Here is a 27787-nt window from a genome sequence, read left to right on the forward strand (position 1 = left end):
GCGCGTGGCACACATACAAACATACAGACAAACACTCAGCTTTGTACACATAAAATAAAACAAACAAATCTTTTTAAAAAGAACATACATTCAGCAAATAAAACCTAATATTTAAAAAGGAGGTGGAATTGAAAAGGAAAAGATAAAAAGTCAAAGGATAATCTGGAAAACGATATTTACAATGCATAGTTTTGAAAGAAGACTCAAAAAACACAATGTATGAAAAAAAACTTGCTCGAGTCAATAAAATTAATGAAAATAATCAAAACACAGCTATTTCATAGGACTATCCAGTTACTCGAGGCACCTAGTGCCATTACTCACTAGACAAATAAGAACAAACTTCTGATTGGCTCCCTCTCTACTGCTGCCCGCACCCTGAGCATGAGGAAATGATGTAAGAGCTGAGAGAAAATGATCACTTCTTCCTGTAAAGGAGCAGTGCGACGGGATCCTCCGTGACGGTGCCACAACTGTTTCAAATGGCTTTTAAAGGGACTTGGAGAAGACAATTCCAAACCTAAGTACAAACTGTCCAACTATCAACAGATTTGAAGCAAAACAAAAAGTTAATGAGCTCACCTGTTACCAGAGCTGAGTGTCTGCGGTGTCACACCTGCGTCCCTGTGCTCTGAAGTACAAAGACGACAAGGGGCAGGTTAGGAGCGCAGCTCCCGATCAGGGTTTGTGTTCCTTGTCTCTGTAACTTTACTCAGATGTGACATTTTTATCTGCTTTCCTCCTTCCTAGGGAAAATGAAGTGAGTTAGCTCTTTCCTGAAGGACCATCAACCTGATGTGCCAACTAACATCTTTCGTGACTTTACGCTGGCTTTGCTGCCCTCTAGTGTTCATAGCTTAAACTGTTTTGAAGCCTGGTGTCACAGCTGTCTTTGGGGGAAATGCAGCCTTCCCCTGCTGCTGTAAGGTGGGAGGGCTCGGAAGGACTGGCTGGCTGCTGATATAACGACCTGTTACATGGCTTACTGGGGGTGGGAAGTAATGACATGTATTGTAGATAAGTCTTGGCATGATTACACAAGGCAAAGAGAATGTTTGAGCTTGTTTTCTCCCTTTTCCCCTCCCGTCTTCTATTACTCCCTTCCTCCCTGTCTCCCGCCCCCTTCTTTGTTGCTCTTCCCTTTCTATATTTAAAAATATCCTGATAAACGGGAGCAGGAGTAACTGATGGACAAAGATAAGCAACTGCAAGGAACATTGTACAATACACGCTTTGTAACAGGCACGCCTAGACCTTAGCACAACTGACGCCATGATGGACGTACCATTCAGTCCATAAAACTCAGCACGTAGACAGCACCACCTGCCGAAATGAAAACAAAGACCTAATCTATCAAGGCCCAGCGTTATGGGGGTCTCTAAATGGACTAACTTTGCCTTTGGCTTCTGTAGTTCTGCTTCTGGCTAACTAACTGTTGTTGTTAACTGAAGTGTGTCAACCCAGGATATGGATTTGTGCTCAGAGGCTCACTCAAGAAAGGCTCGCTGCTACACTTGATCCTGAATACCCATTCTAGTCACTGGTCAGCTAATAAAGATTTTCTATTAACTTAGAACCATGTCCCCCACAACAATATGACATGTGATATTAGGATTCTAGGACATGATGCTGAATGGTAAAAATAAACAGGAGGAGGAACCAGTTCCCCAGCATACCCTGGTAGTTTCTCTCTCTTCTCTCTCTCTCTCGCTCTCGCTCTCTCTCTCGCTCTCGCTCTCGCTCTCGCTCTCGCTCTCGCTCTCGCTCGCTCCGGCAGACCATTGGAACTAGTGCTAATTTGTCTCAGAGGCTCTGCACTGCCCCCATCTACTTTCTGACCTGCTGTCCATAAGCCATTCCAACACGGCACCCTGTCAGGCTGCCCCACCCTCACTCACGGCTCTCTTGGCTGGTCTCTACCACGCCAGGCATAAACACCCCAATTCCATGGCAGCCCAGTGTATCCGGCCACCATACACTCTCTTGAACTCAATTAATTCTACACTTGAAAGAACACATCACACACTATCCTCTGATCCAATCAATAAGACATAATTTGCTCATGTAGACAACACAAAATCCTGTACACATCCATCCCTTAAGAATAGTCATAACAATCTGTAATATGTGCAGAGGGGAATCTTAACATCTGCTGCCATGTTCTCTCTGCTCCCTTCTCCTCTGCCTCTCTAAAACTTTTCTCCCGCCCATCCTTCCTTCCCGTCCCGGCCTTGTTCTCTCCTGTACCTGCCTTCACCTGCATAATGACATCATCCTACATGCTGCAATTCTTCAAGCACTCTCAAAACTTAGTAAAGCAATCAGAGGTCCAGGGAAGCCATTTCCACCAGACAGGCTTGATGAAATTGAGCAACAGAACTACGTGACAAATCAATTTGGAGAAACAAGGGAAGTCAACTCTGTGCACATGAGGGCTACCTAAGTTCTAGTTATGGAACCTGTTTCTGCTGCATGATATTGTGAGCCAAATACTTGTTTCCTGTCCTCAAGCCTTGCCCTCAGGCTTCTGGTGCAGCTTTTCTCTGTCCGTGAAAGCTGTGAGGGAGAGAGAACTGAAGTCTCACACTCCCTGCCTAGAATCAGCGCGACTGCCCTTCATGGGGTGGAAATGTATGCAGACTCACTAAGGTGTGGAAGAGTTTAACAGCTGTGTTCCCCAAACCTTGGCCACTAGTTTTTCTGTCATACAAGGAATGTCAATTAGCCCTAATCAATGCATTTGAGGGATTAAGATGCGCCTATTTGAAATAAAGCCTATCTGGTCGTGGTTTTCTAGAGGGTGAAGATCTTAGCCCAATGCCACTATGAAAGATTTGAAAATTAGGTGTTTTAAAATGTGTTCAAAATTGAAAAGTGTATCAGAATCTTTCCCAAAAAAATGTAAAAAACAAAAACAAAAACCCACTTCTGCAAAACTAATCTCCATCAGTGCAGGATGATACCAAGCAATAAAATGATCACCCATGAGTTAGTGACCACTAAAGAGGTCACAGAGAATGATGTCTGTCTTAGTCAGGGTTTCTATTCCTGCACAAACATCATGACCAAGAAGCAAGTTGAGGAGGAAAGGGTTTATTCAGCTTGCACTTCTGCATTACTGTTTCATCACCAAAGGAAGTCAGGACTGGAACTCAAGCAGGTCAGGAAGCAGGAGCTGATGCACAGGCCATGGAGGGATGTTTCTTACTGACTTGCTTCCCTTGGCTTGCTCAGCTTGCTCTCTTATAGAACCCAAGACCACCAGCCCAGGGATGGCACTACCCACAATGGGCTGGGTCCTCCCACCTTGATTACCAGTTGAGAAAATGCCTTACAGCTGGGTCTCATGAAGGCATTTCCACCACCGAGGCTCCTTTTCTGTGATAACTCCAACTGTGTCAAGTTGACACACAAACCAGCCAGTACAATGCCCTTTGTAAACAAGGGCTAAGAATCCTGGGAAGTGCCCCCAGAAGGCTCAGATGCCATCTCCTCTCTGTTCTTTCAGCTGCAGCTGCCTTCCCTAAGCCCACCTAACAGGGATGGAACAATTCTGAGAGGAGGGAACATCAATTAAAAGGTGCCCCCTATGTGATTAGGCTGAAGTAATCCTGTAGGGCATTTTCTTCATTAGTGATTGATGGGGAAGGGTCCAGCCCATTGTAGGGGGTACCATCCCTGGGATGGTGGATCTGGATTCTGTAAGAAGGAGACAGATCAAGCCATGAAGCGTAAGGCAACAAGCAGTACCCCTCCTTGGCCTCTGTACTAGCTCCTGCCTCCAGGTTCCTGTCCTGTTCGATTTCCAGTTCTGGCTTCCTTCCTTGATTGGACTACATTAACTCTCCCCTCCCCTGCTTGCATTTTGGCCTCAGTACTTCATTGCAGCAATAGAAATCGTAACTAAGACAAGTTGGTTCCAGGATTATGGGGGATCGCTATGCCACATTGAGTTCTAAACAGCTTTACAAATAATACTGGTAGGTCAAAGAATTGCTTCTATATCCAGGGAAGGAAATCATTCCACTCCCCAAAACAATTGCAAAAAAAGAAAAAAAGAAAAAAAGAAAACTTTTGAGAAAAAAATATCAGTATCTTCTCCTCAAATCTAAACGAATTTGCCTGATGTTTTATCGTCTTTCAACAGTTATTCTGTTCTTTCTTCAGTATTTTCTTAGCCAACCATCAGGGTATCTTTTAACTAAAGACAATGATGTCCTCTCATCCTCTGACTATCATTTTCTCCTGAGGAGACACTGTCTACTGAAAACAGCTTTGGCTGACAGTTTTGCCTTGACTCCAGTATTTGTGTTTCTGTGTCCCTCCGTAACGCTGGTCCTAGTGGTTCTGTCCTCCCAAAGATCTTTGTTTGGAGACACGTGTCAGAACCACCCCGTCCAACTGCTGTTTAAGAATTTACTTAGGACTTTACACATTCGTCCATGGTGCTATCTCCTTTGTTGGCCCCATGAGCATGCCCCTCCTGTGCAGAGCGATTCTCCCACTCTCTCCACAAGACTGACATCACTGTTGACATTTCTTTCCCCCCTCACTCATAAGATGTACAATAAAAAAATAAAAGTGTCATTTCACAAAATGAATAGAATTTCCCATTTATAAAGGGAAGACAGACAAGATCTCAATCATTTAAGCAGCTTTCCCTGCAAGAAGGGCCGAAACCTGAAATCTGTCCATGTCAAGTGCTGAGAAAGACATGGATGCCTCCTGCACTTTGCTCTGAGCTCTCACACTTGTGAAACAGAGCATGGTTTTGTTGGGGGAGGTCTGTATCGTGATGTAGGTTGATATCATTATGCAGGTGAAGGCAGACACAAGGTAAAACGAGGCCTGTCATTGGACAAGAAGGAAGGGAGGCAGGAACTGAGGTTTTAGAAGGAGAGGGAGAAGCAGAAAGGAGGGAGAAGCAACATGGAGGGAGACGTAAACAATCCTCACCCCGCATCTCTATATAAATACAAGTCGTTATGAATATTTCTTAAGGGATGGATTTGTATCGGTCAATTTACCTTATCTAGGTGGGCAGTTTATATCTTCATCAATTGGTTGTGAGTTTATTGTGTGATGTATTGTGGATTGAGAATTTAACATATAAATCTGATCATTGAGTTACAATTTACTGAGTCATGATTTTACCGGGTAGCTGGAACCAGAGAGTTCGCAGCTAGTAGAGAGCCGCCAGGAGAGATATTAACCAGAGATAAATCATGGTTAGTTCCATATGGCCCCACGGAGGCTGGAACTAACTCTAGGTGGCCACGCTGGAACGGCTCGCGGATCGCCTGGGTCTGAGAGTACGTGGGGGCAGCATGGGGCCGCTGAGACAGGCGTACCCCGCAGTGCCATGTGGCCCTAAGGGTGCCAGCACTAGAGCGGGTTAAAAGGTCCCGCATGTTTTAATATTTACGGCAACATCCTGATAGCACGGTGAGGGGAAAGTACTGAACTTTCAGTAGAAAGGAAGCAGGAACGCCCCCTGTGTACTTATGAAACCTAGTTAGCTCTATAAAGGAAGGCTTGCTTTCCCGTTCATTATATACAGACAGCGGACACTGTGAAAAGCTGTTGTAATAAACGTGCGTAGTCATTAGTCATTGCTGATGGGCCTTCTGATCATGGTAATGAGAGGAATTCCAGGCTTGTCACTTGCTCTCACACACACACACACACACACACACACACACACACACACACACACTCTTCCATTCTCCAACTTCCTAGTTTATAAAATGAGGACGGTAGCCTTTTCTGGCTCATAAGATTAAATGGTACTACTTAATTCATAAAATTAAATCATCTGCTTAAGACGCACTCTCACCAGGTTTTATGGCTTTTAATAGACCTAACAAAAAAACATTTAACGCGTATTTTCCACCTGTGACCGCCAGGGGGCACTGTTGCATAGACTGAATGTCTGTACAGAAAATCCTGTCACTCCAGAGAGCCCTTTTACCTCGTAGCTCTCAGAAGTGCAGTTCTAAGTAGAAAGGGCGGCAGAGCAGTCAATGCCAAGGGAGCATCTCTCAGTTAATAGTCTCCAAGCCTTGTCCACAGGGAGATTTCCCTGAATACATCTCTCGGCCTTATCACTGCCTAGCCATGTTCCCAGTGACCATTCTGCTGCTCAGCGTGTTCTTCTCATTGAGTGAGTATTATTTCAGTCCTTGCTTTTGTTTCCACAGACAGAACATGTTCCTAGTCAGAATCTACACAGGGGACATAGTATCATTACAGGTAGGTCTATGCTGGTCTCACTGACGCTACGTTAGCATTACAGGAGGAAACAGTGCCCAGTCCGTGGACCAGCCTGATGCTCACATCACCGTCTCTGAAGGAGCCTCACTAGAGCTCAGATGCAGTTATTCATACAGTGCAACACCTTCCCTCTTCTGGTACGTCCAGTATCCTGGCCAGAGCCTCCAGCTTCTCCTCAAATACATCACAGGAGACACCATTGTCAAAAGCACCAACGGCTTTGAGGCTGAGTTTAGGAAGAGTAACTCTTCCTTCAACCTGAAGAAATCGCCAGCCCATTGGAGAGACTCAGCCAAGTACTACTGCGCGCTGAGAGGCACAGTGCATGAGGCTGCAGGGGGAGCACGGCGCAAACCTCCTGAGATTTTCTGTGCTCAAGGGCACACCGATAATGATTCATAGCAAGGTCGCTAGTCATGAAAGTGAGCAAAGCAGAGGAGCAAGAACATGGAGAACGTTTGGCTCCTAAAAAGAAACAGAAATTTAGCATATTTCTCATTTTACCATGGCATCATGTCGGGATTAATTTAAGTGAGATCCTCAGGTAGAGGAGGCACTACGCTTTAGAGACACCGAACTCAGGACTATAGCATACCATGACCAAATGCGATCTCCCAATTCTCCCCCAGCCACCCAAATGCTCCCTAGATGACAAACAGTGTTTCAGGAGCACTAACAATGGCGTTTCTGGCTATAACATGAGTAGTTAAAGATTTTGCACTCACCTCTCACACATAATTCATTACGAAATCAGTTTACTAGAGTAGTTTACTCCACTTTAGAAACTGATCTCCCTCTAGCTACTGCTGCCTCCTTGTCTAAGCTGGGATGGACCTCCAAACACCTTGCTTCGTGATCTATGCCCGTCTGCTCTGAATACAACAACCAATGAGGTGCCTAACACAAGATGTGTCCTACTTGGCTCAGATCCTTGCTCAGATCCAGTGTCCTATTTAACCCAGAGTAAAGTCAAAGGTCCTCACGGTAGCCTACTGTAGTCCCTGCAACAGACAACGCCATGGCCCCTGTATTTTAAAGGCTCCTTTAAAAAAAATGTCAATCCTGACTTCTAAAGATGAATGAAAATATCCTGTAGAAACTGTAGTAAGATAGGAATATCTTGAAATAAAAACAACTGTGAGAATTCATCCTCAGACTTCTAAAAAGAAAACATTTTTATGTCACAAACACTCTACTGTGTCTTTTTCTTCCTCCCTCTTCCCCATGATTTCTTCCTCCCCTGACATGGTCACCACCACCCCCTCTGTGTGTGTGTGTGTGTGTGTGTGTGTGTGTGTGTGTGTGTGTGTGTGTACACACGTGCATGCATGCATTTGTCTCTTACACACACACACACACACACAGACATTCATAAGCACACACATCTATTCTACGTATGAGGGAAAACCCAGAGTGTTTATCTCTCTCAATTTGGCTTGTTCTTAGTATAATGATTATCAGGGGTGAGGAAGGGGGCCAGCAAGAGAAGGCAAGTGGAGAAGGCAATGGAGGAAGAGTGGGAATGAGAACAAAATACAATGATGTGTGTATTTGAAAATGCCATAGTATACATAGCGTAATTCATTGTCCTCTATCCTATCTATAAACAAAACAAAATAAAAACTAATACCATAATTTTAAAAAAGGAAATCAAGAGGGCATCTCCTCATACTGGAGGGAGAGGCTCTCCAAGAAGATTGAGACCTCAAAAAGGAAAGGAGAGTGGCAGAAACAGTGCATCTACAGCAAATAGAAGAAACAAATCTTCTCTTTTTAAAGTAGGCATATTAAGATAAAGCGATATATGTAAGCTGCCCGTATTTAATACACAATGTGATAAGTTTGGACACCCTTGAGCCCACCGTCACAGTTCCTCCTGTGAACATTCCTTTGTTGACATCATTGCTATTTCTAAATATCTCACACGCGGCCTGTCCTCTTGGTCTCGAGCTCACATTGGTATGTTGTTGACTCTGCTTTTGGCTGCGCAGTCTCTAAAGCTGACTTTTGCATGACTGAAACGCTACAATCACTGGATGGTAACTCCTCTCTTCTTCTCCCTGGAAAATGCCATTCTATTTTGTGTCTGTGAAGCTGACTATTCTTAGATACTCGTGTCGATGGATTCAGCGAGTGTTTGCCCTTCTGTGACTGACTTATTTCATTTACTATAATGTCATCCATCTATTTTCATCCACTTCATCACAAATACCAGAATGCCCTTCATTCTCAAGGCTAAACAGCACCCCATTGTGTCAGCGCCACATTCTGTTCGTTCATTCGTCAATGGACTTTCAGCTTGTTCAGATTGCTTCTATTTCTCGGCCATATTTTAGATAATGAAGCACAGAACCTGATATTGTGTTCTGAAAATGAAAGCTCAAATGATTTAGACTTGAACCTAAGACCCACAACTCTAAAACCACTGAAGAAGATATGAAGGAAAAGCTTCATTGCGTTGATTTTGGAAATGACTTTTGTGTCAAAAGCACAAGCAAGAACAGCAAAGTTGGCCGAGTACAATTGCGTAAAACGTAAACGCCTCTGTGGTGGTTTGAATAGGTTCGCCCCCCATAGATTCGTGTGTTTGAGTGTTTGGCCATAGTGAGTGGCACTATTTGGAGGTGTGGCCTTATTGGAGTGGGTGTGGCCTTGTTGGAGTGGGTGTGGCCTTGTTGGAGTGGGTGTGGCCTTGTTGGTGTGGGTGTGGGTGTGGCCTTGTTGGAGTGGGTGTGTCACTGTGTAAGTGGGCTTTGAGGGCTCCTATGCTCAGGCTCTGCCCAGTGAGGGATGACAGTCCTTTCCTGGCTGCCTGCAGAAGACACTCTCCTTCTGGCTACCAAGATCAAGACATAGAGCTCTCAGCTCCTTCTCCAGCACCATGTCTGCCTGCAGGCTGCCATGCTTCCTACCATGATGATGATAATGGACTGCACCTCTGAAACTGTAACCCAGCCCTAACTGAATGTTTGCATTATAAGAGTTACCTTCGTCATGGTGTCTCTTCACAGCAATAAAACCCTGACTAAGATAGCCTCCAAACCACAGATGAGAAAGCATATGCAACAAGAAAATTATATGCAAGCTGCCTATCTTTCAAGAGAATGGTGCCCAGTAGATACAAGGAGCTCTATAACAAAGCACTATAAGGCAGCCTGGTTTTAAATGCTGAAGGTTGTAGAAAGAAGCCTCACATAAAAAAAAAAAATGTGAGGGCTGGAGAGATGGCTCAGTGGTTAAGAGCACTGACTGCTCTTCCAGAGGTCCTGAGTTCAATTCCCAGCAACCACATGGTGGCTCACAACCATCTGTAATGGGATCTGATGCCCTCTTCTGGTGTGTCTGAAGACAGCAACAGTGTATCTATATATAATAAGTAAATAAAGTTTAAAAAAAAGAATTGCAGAATCTCCTTTAAAAAAAAAAGAAAGAAAACATGTGAATAGGCAACAGTTGTACAAAGAGGTGTTCAGTACAGATAAGCAATAAGAAAACACAAGACTAAATTACAGTGGTATATCACATCACAAACAGCAAGGCTGTGGCAAAGCCTCAACTCTTGCACACTGTTGTTGAGAATGTAACATGGTGTAGTTGCTATAGACAACATGAGTGTTCCTCAAAAAGTAAAAAATAGAGCTGTAGGCTTAGATTTTTAAAACCCTACTTTAGTAAAAGCTCTCAAATTCGACCACCCCCTTCTAGCCCACCATCTAAAGGTAGGGGAGAAAAGATAGTAAATAGGACAAAGGGATGTGGACCTGTTTAGAAATAGTTCTTTTGAGCTATTCGGATCTGTTTGTCAGGATACCAGCAGTCCAGTTAAGTAGTGTCAGGATACCAAATATGAATCGGCAGCAGTGGCATGATCCAGCAGAAACAGCCAAGCCTCTGCTGAATCTTCATGAGTCAAAGACCAACCAGAACCAGCTGATAGGACCTCATAGCCTACATGGCCTCCAAAGAATAAGAAACTCTGGACCACCCCAACCCAGTAAGGACACTGGAGCAAGAGAGAGGCCCTCAGTTGCTGAGGGGTCCCCGTCCCAACTCAGCCCCCCACACTGAGCATCTCCCTCACAATTCCATCCCAGGCCCCCATAATAATAGAGACCTAGGGAGCCCTCCCTACTCTCTTGAATATCATCAATAAAGTTTGCTGCAACTCCCCTTGCTCCAAATAAAAAAAATACTAAGAACCAGAAACCACCAGGAAGGTATGAGCAGAGAAGTATGGATGACAGGCATAAGGTAAAGTTGGACATGAATAATAACTTCTTATATTCTAAAGCACAAGAGACAACCAGGTTGACCACAATTAAAACAGTTAGGAAAGGGGGCTTTTATATTTCCAGTGCAAAAAATGTTATGTATGCCTGGAGTGATGGATATGTCAATCACCCTCTGATCACTATTGTGTACGTGTGTGAATCATCACACTGTATTCTACCACAACGAGGCTCAAACACTAACAAAAGGTCTCCGAACAAACAAACAAACAAAAAAGAAGCCCAAGCCCCAGTGGATTCACTGCTGAATTCTACCAAATTTTAATGAAAAAATAACATCAGTGTTTCTAAAATTATTCTGTAAGCTGGAGGGGGAATGAGCTGCATTAAACTAATTTTACCCTGATACCTATATCACTTAGGGTCACAAGAAAAGTATAGCTCAGTTTCTTGATGGATATGTGTCAGGAGCCACCATAAGACAAGCTAATAATGAGCAGGTGATCTTCCTGAGATGACTCTGCCTTGGTTTAAAACACTACTGTAGAGCTCCAATAGGCATGGCTCAGAAGAAATTCATTTTAGACAAGATTCCTGCTATAAATATACTTTTCCTGGTATTGGTAAAAATATATATAACAACCATTAATATTAGCCCACCTTTTTGAGCAGATCTTTGCAGAACAAGGAAGATGTACTGTCTTGTAGTGATGCTACTTGTAGTGACAAGTAGATGATTTCTTAATCCTTAATGATGATTATATAAGAATCCCTAAATTTATAGTAATTATAAAGCTCTTTTAATAACAGTGCTATTAAATCCTTTCTGATAGTCAAAATAGCAATGAGAAATCAGCCAGTCTTTAGTGTCACTAGTTAATTGCTTCTGAGATAGTAAAAAGGCATACTACAACTTAAAGCACATTTACAACTTAGAGGTGGTAAAATCATTAACCAAAGGTCATAAAAAGGGAACTAATGATTAACTCTAGGTGCTAAACTAGGTTAAAATATTGACCGGGTTTATCTAAACAAAACTTCAGTAATACTTAGGTTCACTAATATTTAACTCTCCATGAACCTGTGGAACTGCAACAGATGATGAACATTTAGCCAGATAATTACTCCTAGAGGATATGCATGTAAACATTCTCTGTTGTAAACTTATGCAATTTATAACTTGAATTTATGTGTAAACTTGTAATAAACCTTTTACCATGTGATCATGTATTCTGAAAGATGTATAAATGTTAAGGACAAAGAGAGGAGGGCACTCTCTCTCTCCTTATCCCCCTTTTCTTAACATTCTCCTTAACCAGGTTTCTTAGATTCTGCTTATCCCCCCTTTTTAACAAGTCCTTTCCCCCTTTTTCTTAGAGAGCTTTCATAAAAACTTTTTACAACTTAGAGCCATACAATTCATGCAGAGATAGAATAAAGCTACTTTACATAATCTCCTGCTGTTTTAGGATGAAGTGCCAAATGTTTCTTACCTCAGAGAAACTCAGAAGGCAGGTCAGCTACTCAAGCAAAGTGACTTAGAATTGAGACAGGAAAACACTTTATTATTCAACAACCCTAAACTTAACCATAAGACCAAGTCTGACCCACAGACACTTCCCCCTCTGCTACCTCAAGAAAAAACAGAACAAGAAAGAAGGCCACCAGGGCTGGCTCCTGACAAATATAAACGTAAAAGTTCTCAGTGAAATATTTCTAGCATGAAGTAAATGCAGAAAGCAGGAAAGTACAAAGGGGCCATCGGAAGGGGTAAGAGGAACCCTAGACAGTATAGTAGGACACACGTACTATGAAAAAGGAAAGAGGAAAATGGGAAGGAGTTCATCTGAGGATGAAGAAGAGAGGACAGTACAGAGATAGGGGAAGGCAGGGGGAATAAAGAACACTAAGGGATGGTTGAAAAAGCCATAGGGAAATATTATTTTATTTTACTTAAAATTATGTACAATATATGTACTTAAAATATATAATATATATACATGTGCATATATATAATTTAAAAGAAGTTAAGCTACTTGAGGTGACAATGTTCCCTCACAAGTGACATAGACTAACAAAAACTTCACTGCCAAGATTGAGACCACTCCCCTTTGAGTTGCAGATAGGGGAATTACAAGAGACACAGACAAGCAACACTAAATGGTCTCAGAATATTCTCTCTCTCTCTCTCTCTCTCTCTCTCTCTCTCTCTCTCTCTTTGTGTGTGTGTGTATTTATATATTAAATATATTGTAAATATTACATGTAAAACAATAAAAATTAAAGGTGAAGACATCATGAAATTGAAAGGAAGTAGAGAGGAGACATGGGAAGAGCTGGAGGGAGAAAGTATGTTGGAAATTATGTAAATATAGTACTAACTCATGAAGTACTCAAAATAAATAAAATAAAATAAATGTAGAAGATATATTTGCTAACCAAATTCACTTACCTATCAAAAAGATCATTCAGCCTGACAATGTGAGTTTTATTCCAGGAATTAAAGTATGATTCAATGTAGGTAAGTTAGTAAATGTAATGTGACAGCTAATCTTAGTTATCAACTTGACTATATCTGAAATCAACTAAAACCCAAATAGATGATCAGCTGTGAAGAATTTTTCTTGATTGGATCCTTTGAGGTTAGAAGACCCATATTCTCTGGTGGCAGCCTATATAAAATATGGAAGAAGGAAGTATTTTGCCTTTCCCTGTTCAACTTTGTTTTCTCTGCAAAGTTCATCCATCTTGCCTATAAGGCATCCCTTAAATGATATTAGAGCCTGCTTCTTTGGAAGTCCAGTGAATACTGAAAAAAAGCTGAGACATCCAGACTCACAGACTGAATGAACAACTACTGGATTGTTGGAATTTTTATCATGAGGCAGCCATTGTTGGAGTAACTGCGTCATAGCCTGTAAACCACTCTGATAAATCTTTCAATAGATATAGATTTATTTTAGCTGTACTGTTTCTCTAAATAACCATGACTATACAATAACCTGTCACTTTAATTAAGGATAGAAATCATACAACCATCTCCGTATACAAAGACATTTAACAAACCAAACATCCTTTCATGACTAAAGAACAAGGAATGGGAGCTTCCTTCACATAATAAGAACCACACGTGACAGACCTAAATCCAGTGTCACCCTGAGTGGTGAAACTGGAAACATTGGAACTAAACTCAAGAGCAAGGCAAAAATGCCTCTTGCTCTGCTCTTGGTCAAAGACAAACAAAACAAACAAAAAAGCCAGCTAGAGCAATAGGAGAAAGAACAGTTACACACCAGAAGAAAAGGAGACTCAAAGTATCCTTATTTGCATACAATATGATAGCATACATAAGAGATCCTGAAAACCCCACCAGAAAACTCTTATAACTGATAATTTCAGCAAAGCAAGCGGATACAAAATTGACATACAGAGACCAGTGTTTTTCTATGCACCAATAATGAAAATGCTAAGAAGTCAAGAAAACTGTCCCTTTTGAAATGGTTTAAAAATAAATAAATAGGAATAAATGTACCAGCAAAGAGAAGAATAACCACAGTGAAAAATTTAAAACAGCTAAGAAATAATTGGGGAAGACAATAGAAGAGAGAAAGCTCTCCCATTCTCATGGTAACAGAACTGATATGTAAATATGTTTATATGGTCAACAGTGACTCACAGAGTCCACGCAGTCAAATTCTTCACATAAATACAAAGAGACAAGCCTTGAAGTGCATTTTGGAAAACAAAAAATCCTGAGCAAAACAAGGCTGGAGGTGTCACAGTAATTGATGTCACATTGCACTACAAAGCCATAGACATGAAAACAACATAGTAAATCGCACCCATATTGATGCAAAAATAAAAGACTATAATAGGTGACCCAGATGTAAACCCACATAGATACCAATCTGGTATTTGAAAGTGCCAAAATCATATATTGGGGAAACAGCAATTTCTTCAACGGTTTCTCAGTGGCTGAGAATAGTGGATACCTACACATAGAAGAGTGGAAGCAAATCCCTGTTTCACTTGAAACAAAAATTCTTGTTTGTGGAGAAACATGGAAGACTTTGAGACTTGGAACTAGAAAAACAGCTGAACATTCTAAGCAGAGCGTGATGGGGCACAGCTGTGGGAGCTTGGAAGACAGTAACACTAATAGCACGGATGTTAGGGGCCCAACTCAACAGGTTTCTAAAGAGAGCAGTATTAGAAGCTGGAGGCCTTTCTTGTGATATTTTGGCCTGTCATATTCTAGAATGTGGATACTTTCTACTCTCATTTTAAGAGATCTTGCCTAAGGCTACATTAAAAAGTAATGCACTTATTTCTTTGAAGGAGAAGGTTTGAAGACAGATGAATATTGTCTGTCACTAGGTAGTAACTCATGTATAGCTACAATGAAAAAGAGCAAGTGGGGCAAAAGGAAATACAAATGTACAGTTTGAAGAGGAAAAAGTGAACAGGGAAATCGAATTCTGATGCTGAGAGAGATTAAGGAGTTTAAGGAGAGGCCTGATCTACACTGCCATAAGGGAAGTGGTACCCTCAGGGCAGGATTCTACCCAGATCAGCTCCCAATTTGTGAAAGGAAAAGGGTCAAGGGAATTTTCTGCTCTTAAATAGCCACAAGTCAAAGAGGCTGCAAATGCAATTCAGAGGAGTTATGGTTTATCCCAAGTTCATAGCCAGTCTTGGAAATGTCGTATACATGGTGCTGGCTTTAGAGTCGCAAGGAATACATGGTTAAGAGGAGCCACTGAGGCCAGGCAAGGCATGGTATGACAATCCATGCATGAAGGTCCTGAGAGGGTAAGAGTAAAAGTGAAGTATGCATTGCTTTGGAGACCCCAAGATGTTGCACATGCCAGTAACAGGCAAGATCTGTCGAGGGGCACTGCATATAAGGAGGAGAAGAGCTGAAGAGGAGGCCAAGCTGGACAAGCAGTTATCTGAGCCTTCTAACGTCAAACATGGAGCTACAGGCTAGGGGCTTTCCCTGTTGGTTTTCTGTCTTGCTTTGGTCCAGTCTTCTCTGTGCTCTCATTCTTCTCTTTAGGAATGGGAATGCCATATCCTATGCTATTGTATGTCTGGAGGATGGGAAGGAGGAGGTGGATGAATAATAAGTAAAGAGAAAAAAGTAAGTGTATGAATGTTAATGCAGTACTAGGAACTAAAATGATAGCTTAAAAACAGAAAGGGGGTAATAAAATTATAGATGCAAATCAATAACATTAACAAGTTCAGTAAGTCTACAATTCTAGAGCAGTCCGTGGGCTCTGTTATACTGTAGTGAACTCTGAAAGAATATGGCAGCACTTTGCTTTGTCTTCTGTTTCAATTGTGTGTGTGTGTGTGTGTGTGTGTGTGTGTGTGTGTTAGGATTGTTTCATTTTTTAAATTTTGTATTATATATTTCTTTACTTACATTTCAAAGGTTATTCCCCTTTCCGGTTTCCTGTCCATAAGCCCCCATTCCTTCCCCTCCCCCTCCCCCATATGGGTATTCTCCCTATATATCCCCCTTATTGCCCTGCCCCATATTCCCCTGAACTGAGGGGTCCAACCTTGGCAAGACCAAGGGCTTTCCCTTCCACTGGTGCCCCAATAAGCCTATTCTGTTTTAAACTATCAATTATGTCAACAATCTGCTGCAATCTCATGCTTTTATATACGTGCTGATTTAGACTAGGCTGAGGACAACGAAAAGTACGTCACAGTACATCCAAATGTTCTCACATAAGGTGTAGCCTTACTAATTGTGACTGGAGCTATTCCACTACATTTTCAAGGCTACCGAATGAGTAAGCTCAGGACTACTCAACTATGCCATGGGTCAAGCCTAAGAACAAATGGCAAGTTTGAGTGAGCCACAATAGGAGCCAGACTGTGGATGAGTCTGAAGAAGCAAAAGGAAAGCGTGTGAGGGGGATGTAGCCCTTCCCATCTTGATGTTCCCATCTTTCTCTTAACCTTATAGTACTCCAATGTGACACTATATCGACATGCTGACATCTTTGTTAACTTCCAGAAACATTAATGGTGTGACAGCAAGGTGCTCAGCTTCTTTGTATTTTGTTTGATTTGGGTGTAAACATCAATTGTGTTTGCATAGGGAGGGAGTGCATCTGAACTAAAAATTATTTACTTCAACCATCTCTCATAGTTTCTTGCTTTCCTGAACTCTCTCACTTTTTGTGTATACTATGTTCTTGCCATGCATATACTGTGAATCATGTATTATGAAATACTTTTCACATGTGCAATATTATGTAGTTATTCCATGGAAAGGAGAAGGAACTCCTCATAAATAAAGTGCTATAATTCACCTACGAGAACATGTTTATATACTGGATACACAGTATGTCCAACTCTCAGTCCTGTAAATTGAATTACAGTAGAAGTCAGAGAATATTTTAAATCTTGGAATTTCATTCTTGTACTGGAGACCATTTGTTATGACTCTACTCGGTAAGAGTTGTTTCAATGATCTAGCATGGAATTATGATCAGAGTGCCTAGTTTCTGATCTAGATTAATGTAAACATCTAATAAATTCAGAGAAGACTGCTCTTTTCTGAAGGAAAATGGAGGAGGAGTGAATCTGGGGATAGGGTAGGGCCTAAAAGGAAAAACTGTACTCAGGATGTAATATATTAGAATAAATAACTTAATTTTTTAAAAAAGAAGCAGAATCCCATGCGGTCACACACCCAGCACCTTATGAGGAAAGAGCAGAGTTTTCTCATCATGGGCAAACAGTTTAATCCCAGTGTTTTCTATTTATTATGTCACTGAGATGTTTGTCTTTCACACACCTGCTGGGAGTGAAGGATGGGCAAAATGGAAGCCTGGCTCATGGAAAGAAGAACCTGGGGAGCATTGTAAAGCTACAGAACACATATTATCTCAGGTGTTCAATTACTTGGCTAGATACATTTCCTGACATCTGTGGAGGCTGAGCTGCAAATCTGATAGAGGGGAGCCTGGAACAGTACTTTCTAACCTTTGATTGATTTGTTCCTCAGACCTAGTCCACTTCGATCCGCAAGGTTGTAAAAGTCATGTGCTTTATAGCTGTTGCTCCTCAGGCTGATGAAAGAGGAAATCATTTTTCTTCTGTCCTGACACATCTTTCATCTTAAACGGCAGTCACATCTTCGCTTCTGTACAATCTTGGTGTGATTTTCTCTTTATTCTTAAGAAAGCATTCAAGCCAACTGGTATGAGAGGAGAGGAGGGTAGTTACTAAACGTGCCCATTATTCACCAGGCGAGCCTCTATATAAACGAAAGGAGACACTGGCAGTTTATTCCTGTACTCTTGAGTTTTCATTCATTCAAACCTCTGCCTGAACAGTTTCTGGGGACTTATCTCACCAATGGTCACTTTCTATAGCAGCAGGCTCATCTCTGAGTGAATTGTAATGTCAGAAATAGAAAACAAGGGGTGTATGCCACATGTTATCAAAGACATATTTATAGGGCCAGGCAAAAAAGAATTTTTAAAGAAAACTCGGTGAGAGAATAGAAATTCAGAATGGAATTTGAGCTCACTTAGGGGATGATAGCAGTCAAGAAAGGGTAACAGAAACTAGATTGGCTTGGAAATGCCCTGTTTCTAGGCAAAGCTCTATGACTGCAGGGTATAATGTGAAGTGTGCAAAGACATGTATGGGGTGCTGGAGACAATGGGAACTTGCTTCTTTCAGATGTCCCTTTATGCAAAAGTGACTCCCTGGAACACGTCTGTCTTGAGTGCAGATGTCCCTTCTCACTTTATCCTTCCCTTAACATGTCAGAGTTTAGGCTATATATCACCAAAGATCATATTTCCATAGAGGACACGTGTCAACGCTCCAATGCAGGCAGGCCTACTGTGCTCCTCCCCTGGGTCTGCACATCCACACTCTGTTCTTTGCATGGTCCTTCCCTGAAATTACCTACACAGCTGCGGCTACTTGTGCAAACCTTTAAGAAAGAGATTGGGCTTTTCAACACTCCATCATGGATCTGGAAGGAATGCATGAGGTCCTATCCTTTCCCTAGAAACTATTGGTAGATGACAGTTGCCTGGGGAGGGGAAGGTGCCATTTTCTTAAGTGGCTTAGCCACTAGTAAGTTGTCCATACTATAATAAATAACATCCTTACACACTCATGCAAACAACTAAGATAAAAATCAATGGATCAGAGAAGATATATAGAGAGAGGTAGGAGGGGAGCTATTTGGGAAGGCGTGGGGATCAGTAGGAATGAGAGGGGATAAATGATACAAGCAGGTGAGTCCGATTACAATATGTTGAATATAAGTATGAGCTTGTCAAAATACATAAAGAATTTTAAGAGATGAGATTTTCCAAGTCAAGGAGACAAGAGTCCTGGGACAAATTATATGTACAGCTTTTCAGTTATTCCAGGCACAAAGTCCAAGAAGCAGAGCCTGCCTCAGGTGAGCCAGAGAGAGATGCAGCCATGTATGACTGTGCTCTGGGAGGCACAGAGTGATGAATGAGGCTGTCTCTCTGTAATGCCCTCATGATAAAAATGGATGGAGAGCTGGGAAGACAGCGAAAGAATATACAAGAGTATCTTCTCAAAGCCAGAGTGCTAAGAATCATAAGCACAACACTGTCAACTGGATGGTTTAGGCATAAATGAATTCCCTCTAAGAAGAAACCGTAACGACAATTTATTGACTTGTATACAAGAGCATAGGACAGGCTATTGAACATCTGAGCGTTCTGTACATTCATACACACTTAGACTTAAGTCTGAATAAGTACTACCAGTGAATACTAATTTTTTAATTTTTAAATATATCTTATTAATTATATGAGAATTATGCATCTGATGTATTTGAATTATATTCATCCCCCATTCCTCTTTCTATCTCATCTAGGATCCACTCCCCTAGGTCCTCTCCTAAATTAATGTCTTCTTTTCTTTCATTACCCACTCTAGTTTGTGATTCTCACATACTTATAAATTGAGGCCATCAACAGGAGCATGGTCAACCTATTAGGAACAACACCCTTTTTATTGGATATTTTCTTCATTTACATTTCAAATGTTATCTCCTTTCCTGGTTTCTTCTCCAGAAATCCCCTATTCCATCCTCCCTCCCACTGATTCTATGAGGGTGCTCTCCCACCCAGCCACCCACTCCCTCCCACCTCCCTGTCCTGGCATTCCCCTAAACTGGGGCATCCAGCCTTCACAGGACCAAGGGTCTTTCTTCGTATTGATGCCAGACAAGGCCATCCTTTGCTACATATGTGGCTGGAGCCATGGGTCTCTCCATGTGTACTCTTTGGTTGTTGGTTTAGTCCCTGGGACCTCTGGGATGTCTGGTTGGTTGATATTGTTCTTCCTATGGGGTTGCAAATCCCTTCAGTTCCTTTAGTCCTTTCTCTAGCTGGTCTATTGGGGACCCCGTTCTTAGTCCAATGGTTGGCTGCCAGCATCCGTCTCTGTATTTGTCAGACTCTGGCAGAGCCTCTCAGGAGACAGCTATATCAGGCTTGGAGCCACACCCTTAAAGCAAACTGACTTTCCCCTCCTTAGGAGCCATCAATTTTCAATAGATCCTCAGGTAAAAGTAGAGGCTTGTAGCCCTTCTGGCCTCCATGGTGGAATGCCCTCTGACTCGATCTTGTGCAATCAATTCAGCTGCTCTGAGTTCCTGGTCCTGTCCTGTGCAAAAAACACTGTCTCACTCTGGTCTTCCCCAAACTATGGCTCGTACAGTCTTTCTGTCCCCCACTTCTGTGATGTCCCCTGAGTTGGGGTAGGAAGGATGATATGTGTATCTCATTTATAGCATTTAGACTAGTTGTGAGTTTCTGCGTTAATCACTATTTCTTATACCAAAAAGAAAAAAGTTTTGTGAGGAGGACTGAGAATGCATAGGTATTGGAATAAGTGTTTAGAAGGCAGTTCGATATTCTATCCAGTTTGTTAAGATAATAGTACTAAGTTCAATGACTTTTCTCTACTAGTAACCTGCATAGTCCTTTCCAGTACCATGAGAGCTAACCAGTGGGGAGAAAGCTTTCTAGCTTTCATGTCATCTGACTAAGCTCTGTGATCTCTTCTATAATAGGGTCTTACCATCAAATTCTAGTAGGCAACCAAGATCCTATATTGTTTGGAAAATCTCTGGCAACTTGATTTTATTCCTGGCACTGGACTTTTATTAAGCAAGGTATAGCTTCTAAAGGACTTTTTTAGTATATTTTATTTATTTATTGACAATTTCACACAGGCATACAATGTATCTTGATCATATTTACTTCCAAATCCTTCCCTGTCACCCCAAATATCCTCCTAAAACACATTCTTCTGTGTTGGTTTGAATGAGAATCTCTCTCTAGGCTCAGCGTTTGAGTACGTGGTCCCTAATTAGTGGAACTGTTTAGGAAGGATTAGGAGATGGTGCCTTGTTGGAAAAGGAGCATCATTCGGGGCAGACTTTGAAGCCCAAGCCATTCTCAGTTAGTCCTCTCTGCCTCACACTTGTGGGTCAAGCTGTGGCTCTTCAGCGACTTCTCCAACACCATGCTGGCCCACCTGCTGCCATGCTCCCTGCCATGATGGTCTTGGACTCTAACTAACAGTCTGAAACTGTAAGCTCCAAATAAAGTCTTTTGTAAGTTGCTTAGGTCATGGTACCTTATCACAGTAATTAAAATGTCACTAAGACCTCTCTCTCTCTCTCTCTCTCTCTCTCTCTCTCTCTCTCTCTCTCTCTCTCTCACTCTGTTGTTCCTTGTTCTTTGTAACCCTTGAGTAGAATTAATGCTACCTGAGGGAATATCTAAATCTTATTGACATGACATCATGGAGCTCTTATGCAGGTCACCCTAGTTGCAGTGACTTCATAGGCACACCATGTCCAAAGACAGCATTTCACGGCCTTCCTCTCCATGCCTTGGCTCCTATATTTGTCCTTCTACCTTTTCAACTGAGGCTTAGGCATGTTGACACAGGTGTTGCATCTACAGATAAAGAATCACGGTCACTTTTTCTCAGCACTTTGACCAATTAGGAGTTACTATATTAACTGTACCCCATTGTAAAAGGAGAGTTTTCTTGCTAAGGTACAAAACTATAGGCAAAAACATATACATATAGAAGTTAATTTGAAACATCCATTTAGCAAAACAATAGTAACATCACCACAATGGCCACTACCCACACCGCCACCATGCAGCCTATGGACCACCTTTGCCACTGGATTTTGACCAAGTTTACAGTACAAAGTATGACTTCTTTCATGTGGTGCAGACCTCAAGTTCAATCAGAAGGCAGTTGACAACCCTGTAACAACCATGCCACTACTGTACCGGTAAATATGTCTACCCTGGCGGTTTGGTATTGTAGCATTCAGGCTTCATCATAGGGTAATGCCATTGACAGTGGTTTTCACAAGTAGTCTGCATAGCGCCTTTGGCACTATGAAAGTGTGTTAGAACTAATTCTGGTAGAAAAGCAAGAGCAAATGCTACAGCCCATGTTCTGGGAGGATGCCTTCCCTGACCAATAGGGAAGTATCCTACCTTACCTCTGCAGTTTTCATTTAATAACCTGTATCTTCTGGAGGAAGCATTGTCTACCCATGTATGGTACCTGTGTTCAGACTACCTATTTTCATATATATATATATATATATATATATATATATACATATATATATATGTATATATGTATATATATATACACACACATATATATAGTTATATAGTTATATAGTTATAATTTCTTTCTAGAAAGGTAATAAAATGCAAAAATCTTAGAAAGAATTATTTGGCTTACTGTCTCAGGTCAGTCTATCCTATCAGTGCAGTCATAATGGAAGGGTCTCGAACAGGTAGCCATATCCACAGTCAAGAGCAGAGAGACTGCGTACGTGGGTGTTTGGTACTCACCTCTCTTTATTCTATGCCTCTAGACCAGGGAATGACGCTGCTCGCGAGTTGAGACTTCAACCATCAAGCAATATGCAATGGAGACAAGGCCCCCACACACATGCACACAGGTCTACATGATCTACACAGTCTTTTCCTGTGGTTCCTTTTTCTTGGGGTCTTTTCCTGAGTTACTGTGTATTATATAAAATTAACAGCTAGAGCTGTCACAACACCAGCCCTACTTAACCTGACATGTCACTTTTAAATTATAACCTTCCACCACTTATCCCAAGTGTCTCATAGTTCTGATTTTTTCATAATATAAAACACAATTCAATTCCAAAGTTCCACAAATTCTTAAAAGTTCCATCACTTTGAAAGCCCAGAGTGTCTTAACTGTGAGCTGCTGTAATCTAACAACTTTGCTTTATAAAATTGAGTGCATCTGTGTTTGCACCATATGTTCATAATTGGCATGTCCTCTTGATGGATTGTTACCTTAATCAATATGAAGTGGCTATCTTTATCTTTGCTCAGTGGTTTTGAAGTATGTTTAATCAAATATTAGAACAGCAGCACCTGCTTGCTTCCTGGGTCCATTTGCTTGGAATACCTTTTTTATTCTTTCAGTATAAGGCAGTGTCTGTCTTTTGTGGTTGGGCGAATATCTTGGAGGCAAAAAAATGGAAGATTCTTGGTTTTGTATCCAATCTACTAGTCTGTGGTTTTTGTTTTTGTTTGTTTGTTTGACTGATTAGTGAATTAAGACTACTAATATTTGGAATTATTATTAAAAGTTTTGAGTGGGTTTTTATATTTAATCAGAAATGTTCTGTCTGTCCAATTTTGTTTTTGTTTTTGTAAAGCTGTCTTAGTGTTACTGAATTCCTTTAGCCTATTTTTATCATGGGAAGTTTTATTTGCCTTCAATTTTGACATACAGCTTTGCTGAGTAGAGTGGCTTGGGTCTGTAGCTTTTGTCTCCCAGAGCTTTAAATAGATCTGTCTAGACCCTTCTGGCCTTTAAAGTCTCAGTTGAATGAACTGCTGGCATCCTGATGGTCCTGCATTTATATGGGACTCGGTGTTTCTCTCTGGCTGTTTTCGACAAGCTTTCTTTGTGTTGTGTATATAGTGTTTTAGTTACAATATGACAAGAGGAAATTTTTTCTGATTCTACTTATTTGGAATCCTAAATTAGGATCTAGACTGGAATCTCTTCTCCTACCTCTGATACTTCATTTATTCTTCTAAAAACATCGACTGTGCCTTTGGAACCATATTCTTCTTCAGAGCCTACAAACTCTAAATTCTCTCCTTTCAGAGTGTCACGTATATCTTGCAGTTCCCACTGGTACCTTTCTTTGTCTTTGTTGACGGCTCTGGTTCCTCCACCTTGTCTTCAAGTCTGCACAGCCCCTCTCCCTGATCCATTCTGCTGCTGACACTTAGAGCTGTGGGTTTGTTTGGTTTCTTTTTGCCTAGCGTTTCAGATTGGTTTTCTTCAGTATTGCTTTCCCTTTATTGAACTCCTCTTTCAAATCTTGCATCACCTTCTTTACTTCGTTGACGTGTTTGTGTTCTCTACCAGCAGCTTGTTTCTTCCTTGATTTCTTTCAGCACACTATTGCTGAGTTCTGCCTGAGGTCGCATCTGGCTCTGGCTGCCTGTACTGTAGGATTAGTGATTTTCATGAGAAGTTACGTCATCTTGTGAAGTTACGTCATCTTGTGAAGTTACGACATCTTGTGAAGTTACGTCATCTTGTGAAGTTACGTCATCTTGATTTTTCATCTTTCTTGGGTTACTGTGATGCGATTTATAAATCTTGTTCTCTTTCTTTGATGTTTTTATGTCTTTTAAACCATTCCTGCCTTTTAGTTAAAGTATTAGCTATGTTCATGTGGGACTTGGATGTAGTAGACATAAGTGTATATTTCAGAAAATAACTAAAATCTTAGTATGGAAGATGCTGGATATAAATTTTATATTTCTTGAGTATGACTGTACATATGAGCAACCCCTCTTTTTAATATTTATACTACATAGATATTATACTATCAATTAATGATAGTGCCTCCATTGACTTCAATAATTGCTGGGCAGAAACAACCATTATCAGCATGACACATATTTCATTTTTTGTCCTTTCTCACTATTTCCCTTTCCCACCTCTCTATGGTTTCTTGAGAGTCTAAAGCAAAGGGAAAGTAATCTCTAATGGTCAGTCCACGTATGTTCTGTTAGCTGCAATAGGCATTCTCTTTTACCATATGGAACTACATTTTTACATTCAACAATTATTGTAAGTTATATTTTAAGATAGACATGTCAAGATTCATAAAGAATTATACAAGTTATGGTAAGGCTCATATATAAATGAATCAAAATATAGGTATTTTGAGATGTATTTCATACCATGTTATTCTCATGTTTGTCCTATTAAATACATAACTATTCCTATAGAGAGAGCAAAGAGAGTTGTTTGATTAAATTTACCAGGCCCATAGGCCAACTAATTAAATTCTTGTGCTTGTTAATGTCCAAGAAATTTAAACTCATGTTCCCAAAACTGAGCTCTAGCTTTTTACACTGTAGTGATCTCAAACACTATAAGATAAGCCAGGCATGGTGCGCGCCTTTGATCCCAGCACATGAAAGCGTTATATAAGTGAGTTATTTAATTTGAACTGGCTGGCAAGTGTCAGTCATAGATTTTCAGTCTAAATTTTCTCGACTGCACCAACAAATCAGTAAGACAGCCATTATCATTGCTTCATCAAAACTTCTAACTGTTAGAAGTACTTCGGAAAACTTTCAGATCTCAAATGTTTTATCTTCAAAATTTGTCTGTTCTGATGAGACCTGGCATCTGCAGATGGGTTTGCAGTGCTCAGGGGAGGCTTGCACAGCACGATAGCTTTTTATACCACTCCTCACCCTTTACCAGCTCTAGAGCTCTGGCACAACTCAGAATGGAAAGCAACTGGTGCATGGGAGTCAAACGCCCTGACCGCTGCTATTTTCAAGGAATTTGGTGTAATGGGGGATGATTAATATAGTATCCAAGAAATAGGGGAATGACCCAGGGCCCATATTTGACCCCACCCCTTTTTTCTTGTTCAATGTACAAAGGGCTGCCTCTTTCTCTGTTTTTCATGAATTTATTTATTCACTGTACATCCTGATCACAGCCCTGCCTCTTTCTTCTCCTCCCAGCCCCATCCTTACAAAGGCCTATTCTAATCTGCTTCCTCCACCTTGGACGGCCATTTTCACTAACAGTATTACCTCTCCCATGTTCGCTTTACAATTAGCTTGAATCTCTTTAATATACTAGCTTTAGAAATTGTCTCTTACAGGGGATGACTTTTAGTCTGAGAAAACAGAAGGCAGAGAGTGCATAACGTAAGATTGAAGCGATGCTTTCGTTTATTTATAAATGTAAGCTGCATGAGAAAACCAAACCCTCAACAGGCTGGTAAAATAGGGCAGCAGGTTAAAAAAACACAGTCCTAAATAATCTGAAGGCAAAGCATTTAGCTTTGTAGGAAAGTCTGGAAAACTTCGGTCTCTTTGAATGCATAGGGTATTTTCAGAAAATGTAGCACTGTAGTTCATGAAACATAACCACAATCAAAAGAGAATAAAAGAATTGTGAGACATACAAAGGAGTTGCCCTGGGCCACTTAAAAGCAAACAAGAGAAGATTTGTATCAAACTAAAATCCTTAGGGATAAAACTAACAACGGACTCAAATGATGTGCGGACGAGCATCTGGAAGGCTTTAAAGATTGAGCAGCAGTTTAAAGATTGACATAATCAAGCAGTACCAATGAATCTGATTAAGCTTGACCTAGCAGTGGGACAGTTATCTTCCTACAGTATGCAATGTAGACTACACTGGGAAGCAATATGGCTTTCCCAGCCTCAGGTCTGTGGCTGATGGAAAGGTACAGCCCATAGTGTTGACCCAGAGTTTGGCAGAACCATGGAGTGGACTGTAATTGGCCAGCAAGCAAGAGTATGGCCTTGGTTCTACTTGGACCTGAACAAGGCTAAACTGAACAAGCCAGTCTTCCCACGGTTTTTGGTGGTAAAGACATACATAGTAGTCTTAATACAGAATCAACACCTTAAAATGTTGAAGCCAAGTGACTCAGAGGAAGCGACTCGGGATTATAGAGAGCCAGATGGGTTGTGATCCTTCATCCAGCTGCCATAGCCAGCATTGATCTTTTGACTAAACAATTAATAGAGATGACAAGATCTTTCATATTGCATCTGACCTTTCTAAAGTGCTTAGCAAAGCTGCTTCTTTCCTACACTTAGCAACTCCAAACTAACTCTTACTTGCAGCAGATAATTATGGGTCTTCGGCAATACTATCCGCTTTCTGTAAAACAAGTTTTGTTTACATGCTGTTAACCCTTAATTGTCTTCTGATTTGTACAAGCATCTGGAAAGACAGAAAAGAAAGTGATTGAAGAGCACAAAGTAAAATACCCTGCATAAGTAAGAAAGGATGTTCCCAGGAGCTAGTAGGCTAGTGGATGGAAATAGCAGTACCAGGGCTGACCTGGAGCAGCATGTAATTCTTCAGTGATGGGGTCCCAAGAGAGAGAGAGGACCAGGAGATCAGAAAATAGAAAATTTTGTGATCAGGGGGTCTCTCACAAGCCGTATCGAGTAAATTTAAGAAATACAGCATCTTATATACAATTCTTAGTGGAGACATAGGATGAAGTCAGCATAAAGCTAATGGAACTCTCTTATATGAGGGTAACACAGAACATCTCAAGGTCACCTAGAACGCAGCAGCAGTGGGGCTGGTAAGTTCAATCTCTTCAAAAGTTAAAAACTTTTATTCATTTGATGCTCTGCCTCCCCCAACCTCCCCAAACCACCACCATTTAAGACCAGACTTTTCCAAATCTGCTCCTGGGAAAAGACACAGAACTAGTGTCTTTGTATTTTCCTCAGGGCCTCTAAGAAAGCCTTGGATCAGCCTGGTTCACAGCACAAGGCCATGTTACCTTCCTGTGAGTCATCAACCAGGGATACTCTTGAAGCTCTACAAACCCTAAAGCCTCTTAACACTGCTATTGGTTGTGTGCCAAAACTAAGTGATAAGTTTCTATTGCTAAAGATCCCACTCATGTTGGCTGTGGAACATGGAAAAAAAACCAAGCTAAGATATAATTAGAAGCTTCCTCCCTGCAGGCTTCATGGGACAGAAGGCATCATGCAAGCTGCCAGGGGAGAATTGTCTCCAACATTTCTGGTCAGCTACAGACCCAACATGCTATAGTGCCAACATACTATGCAAGGCACTCCCACTGGTGCAATAGTGGCATGACTATTATAGCTGCA

At 41.2% G+C, this 27787-nt stretch overlaps 1 long non-coding RNA gene and 1 gene segment (V, D, J or C); one reads left to right on the top strand and one right to left on the bottom strand.

The window, feature by feature from the left end:
* LOC103693549 (uncharacterized) overlaps positions 1-7206 on the bottom strand; it is a 28544-nt gene extending 21338 nt beyond the window's left edge. The window contains exons 1-2 of the long non-coding RNA XR_596118.4: positions 6999-7206; positions 583-746 (exon numbers count right to left, since the gene is read on the bottom strand). This is a non-coding gene — a long non-coding RNA (uncharacterized LOC103693549). The remainder of the gene's footprint in view (positions 1-582; positions 747-6998) is intronic.
* On the top strand, positions 6015-7102 carry LOC134482100 (T cell receptor alpha variable 8-3-like). The segment is given in 2 exon segments: positions 6015-6163; positions 6296-7102. Coding segments are annotated over 2 exon segments (426 nt in total).
* Positions 7207-27787: the final 20581 nt, after the last annotated feature.

Source organism: Rattus norvegicus, chromosome 15 (genome assembly GCF_036323735.1).
Source record: "Rattus norvegicus strain BN/NHsdMcwi chromosome 15, GRCr8, whole genome shotgun sequence".
Taxonomy (NCBI): domain Eukaryota; kingdom Metazoa; phylum Chordata; class Mammalia; order Rodentia; family Muridae; genus Rattus; species Rattus norvegicus.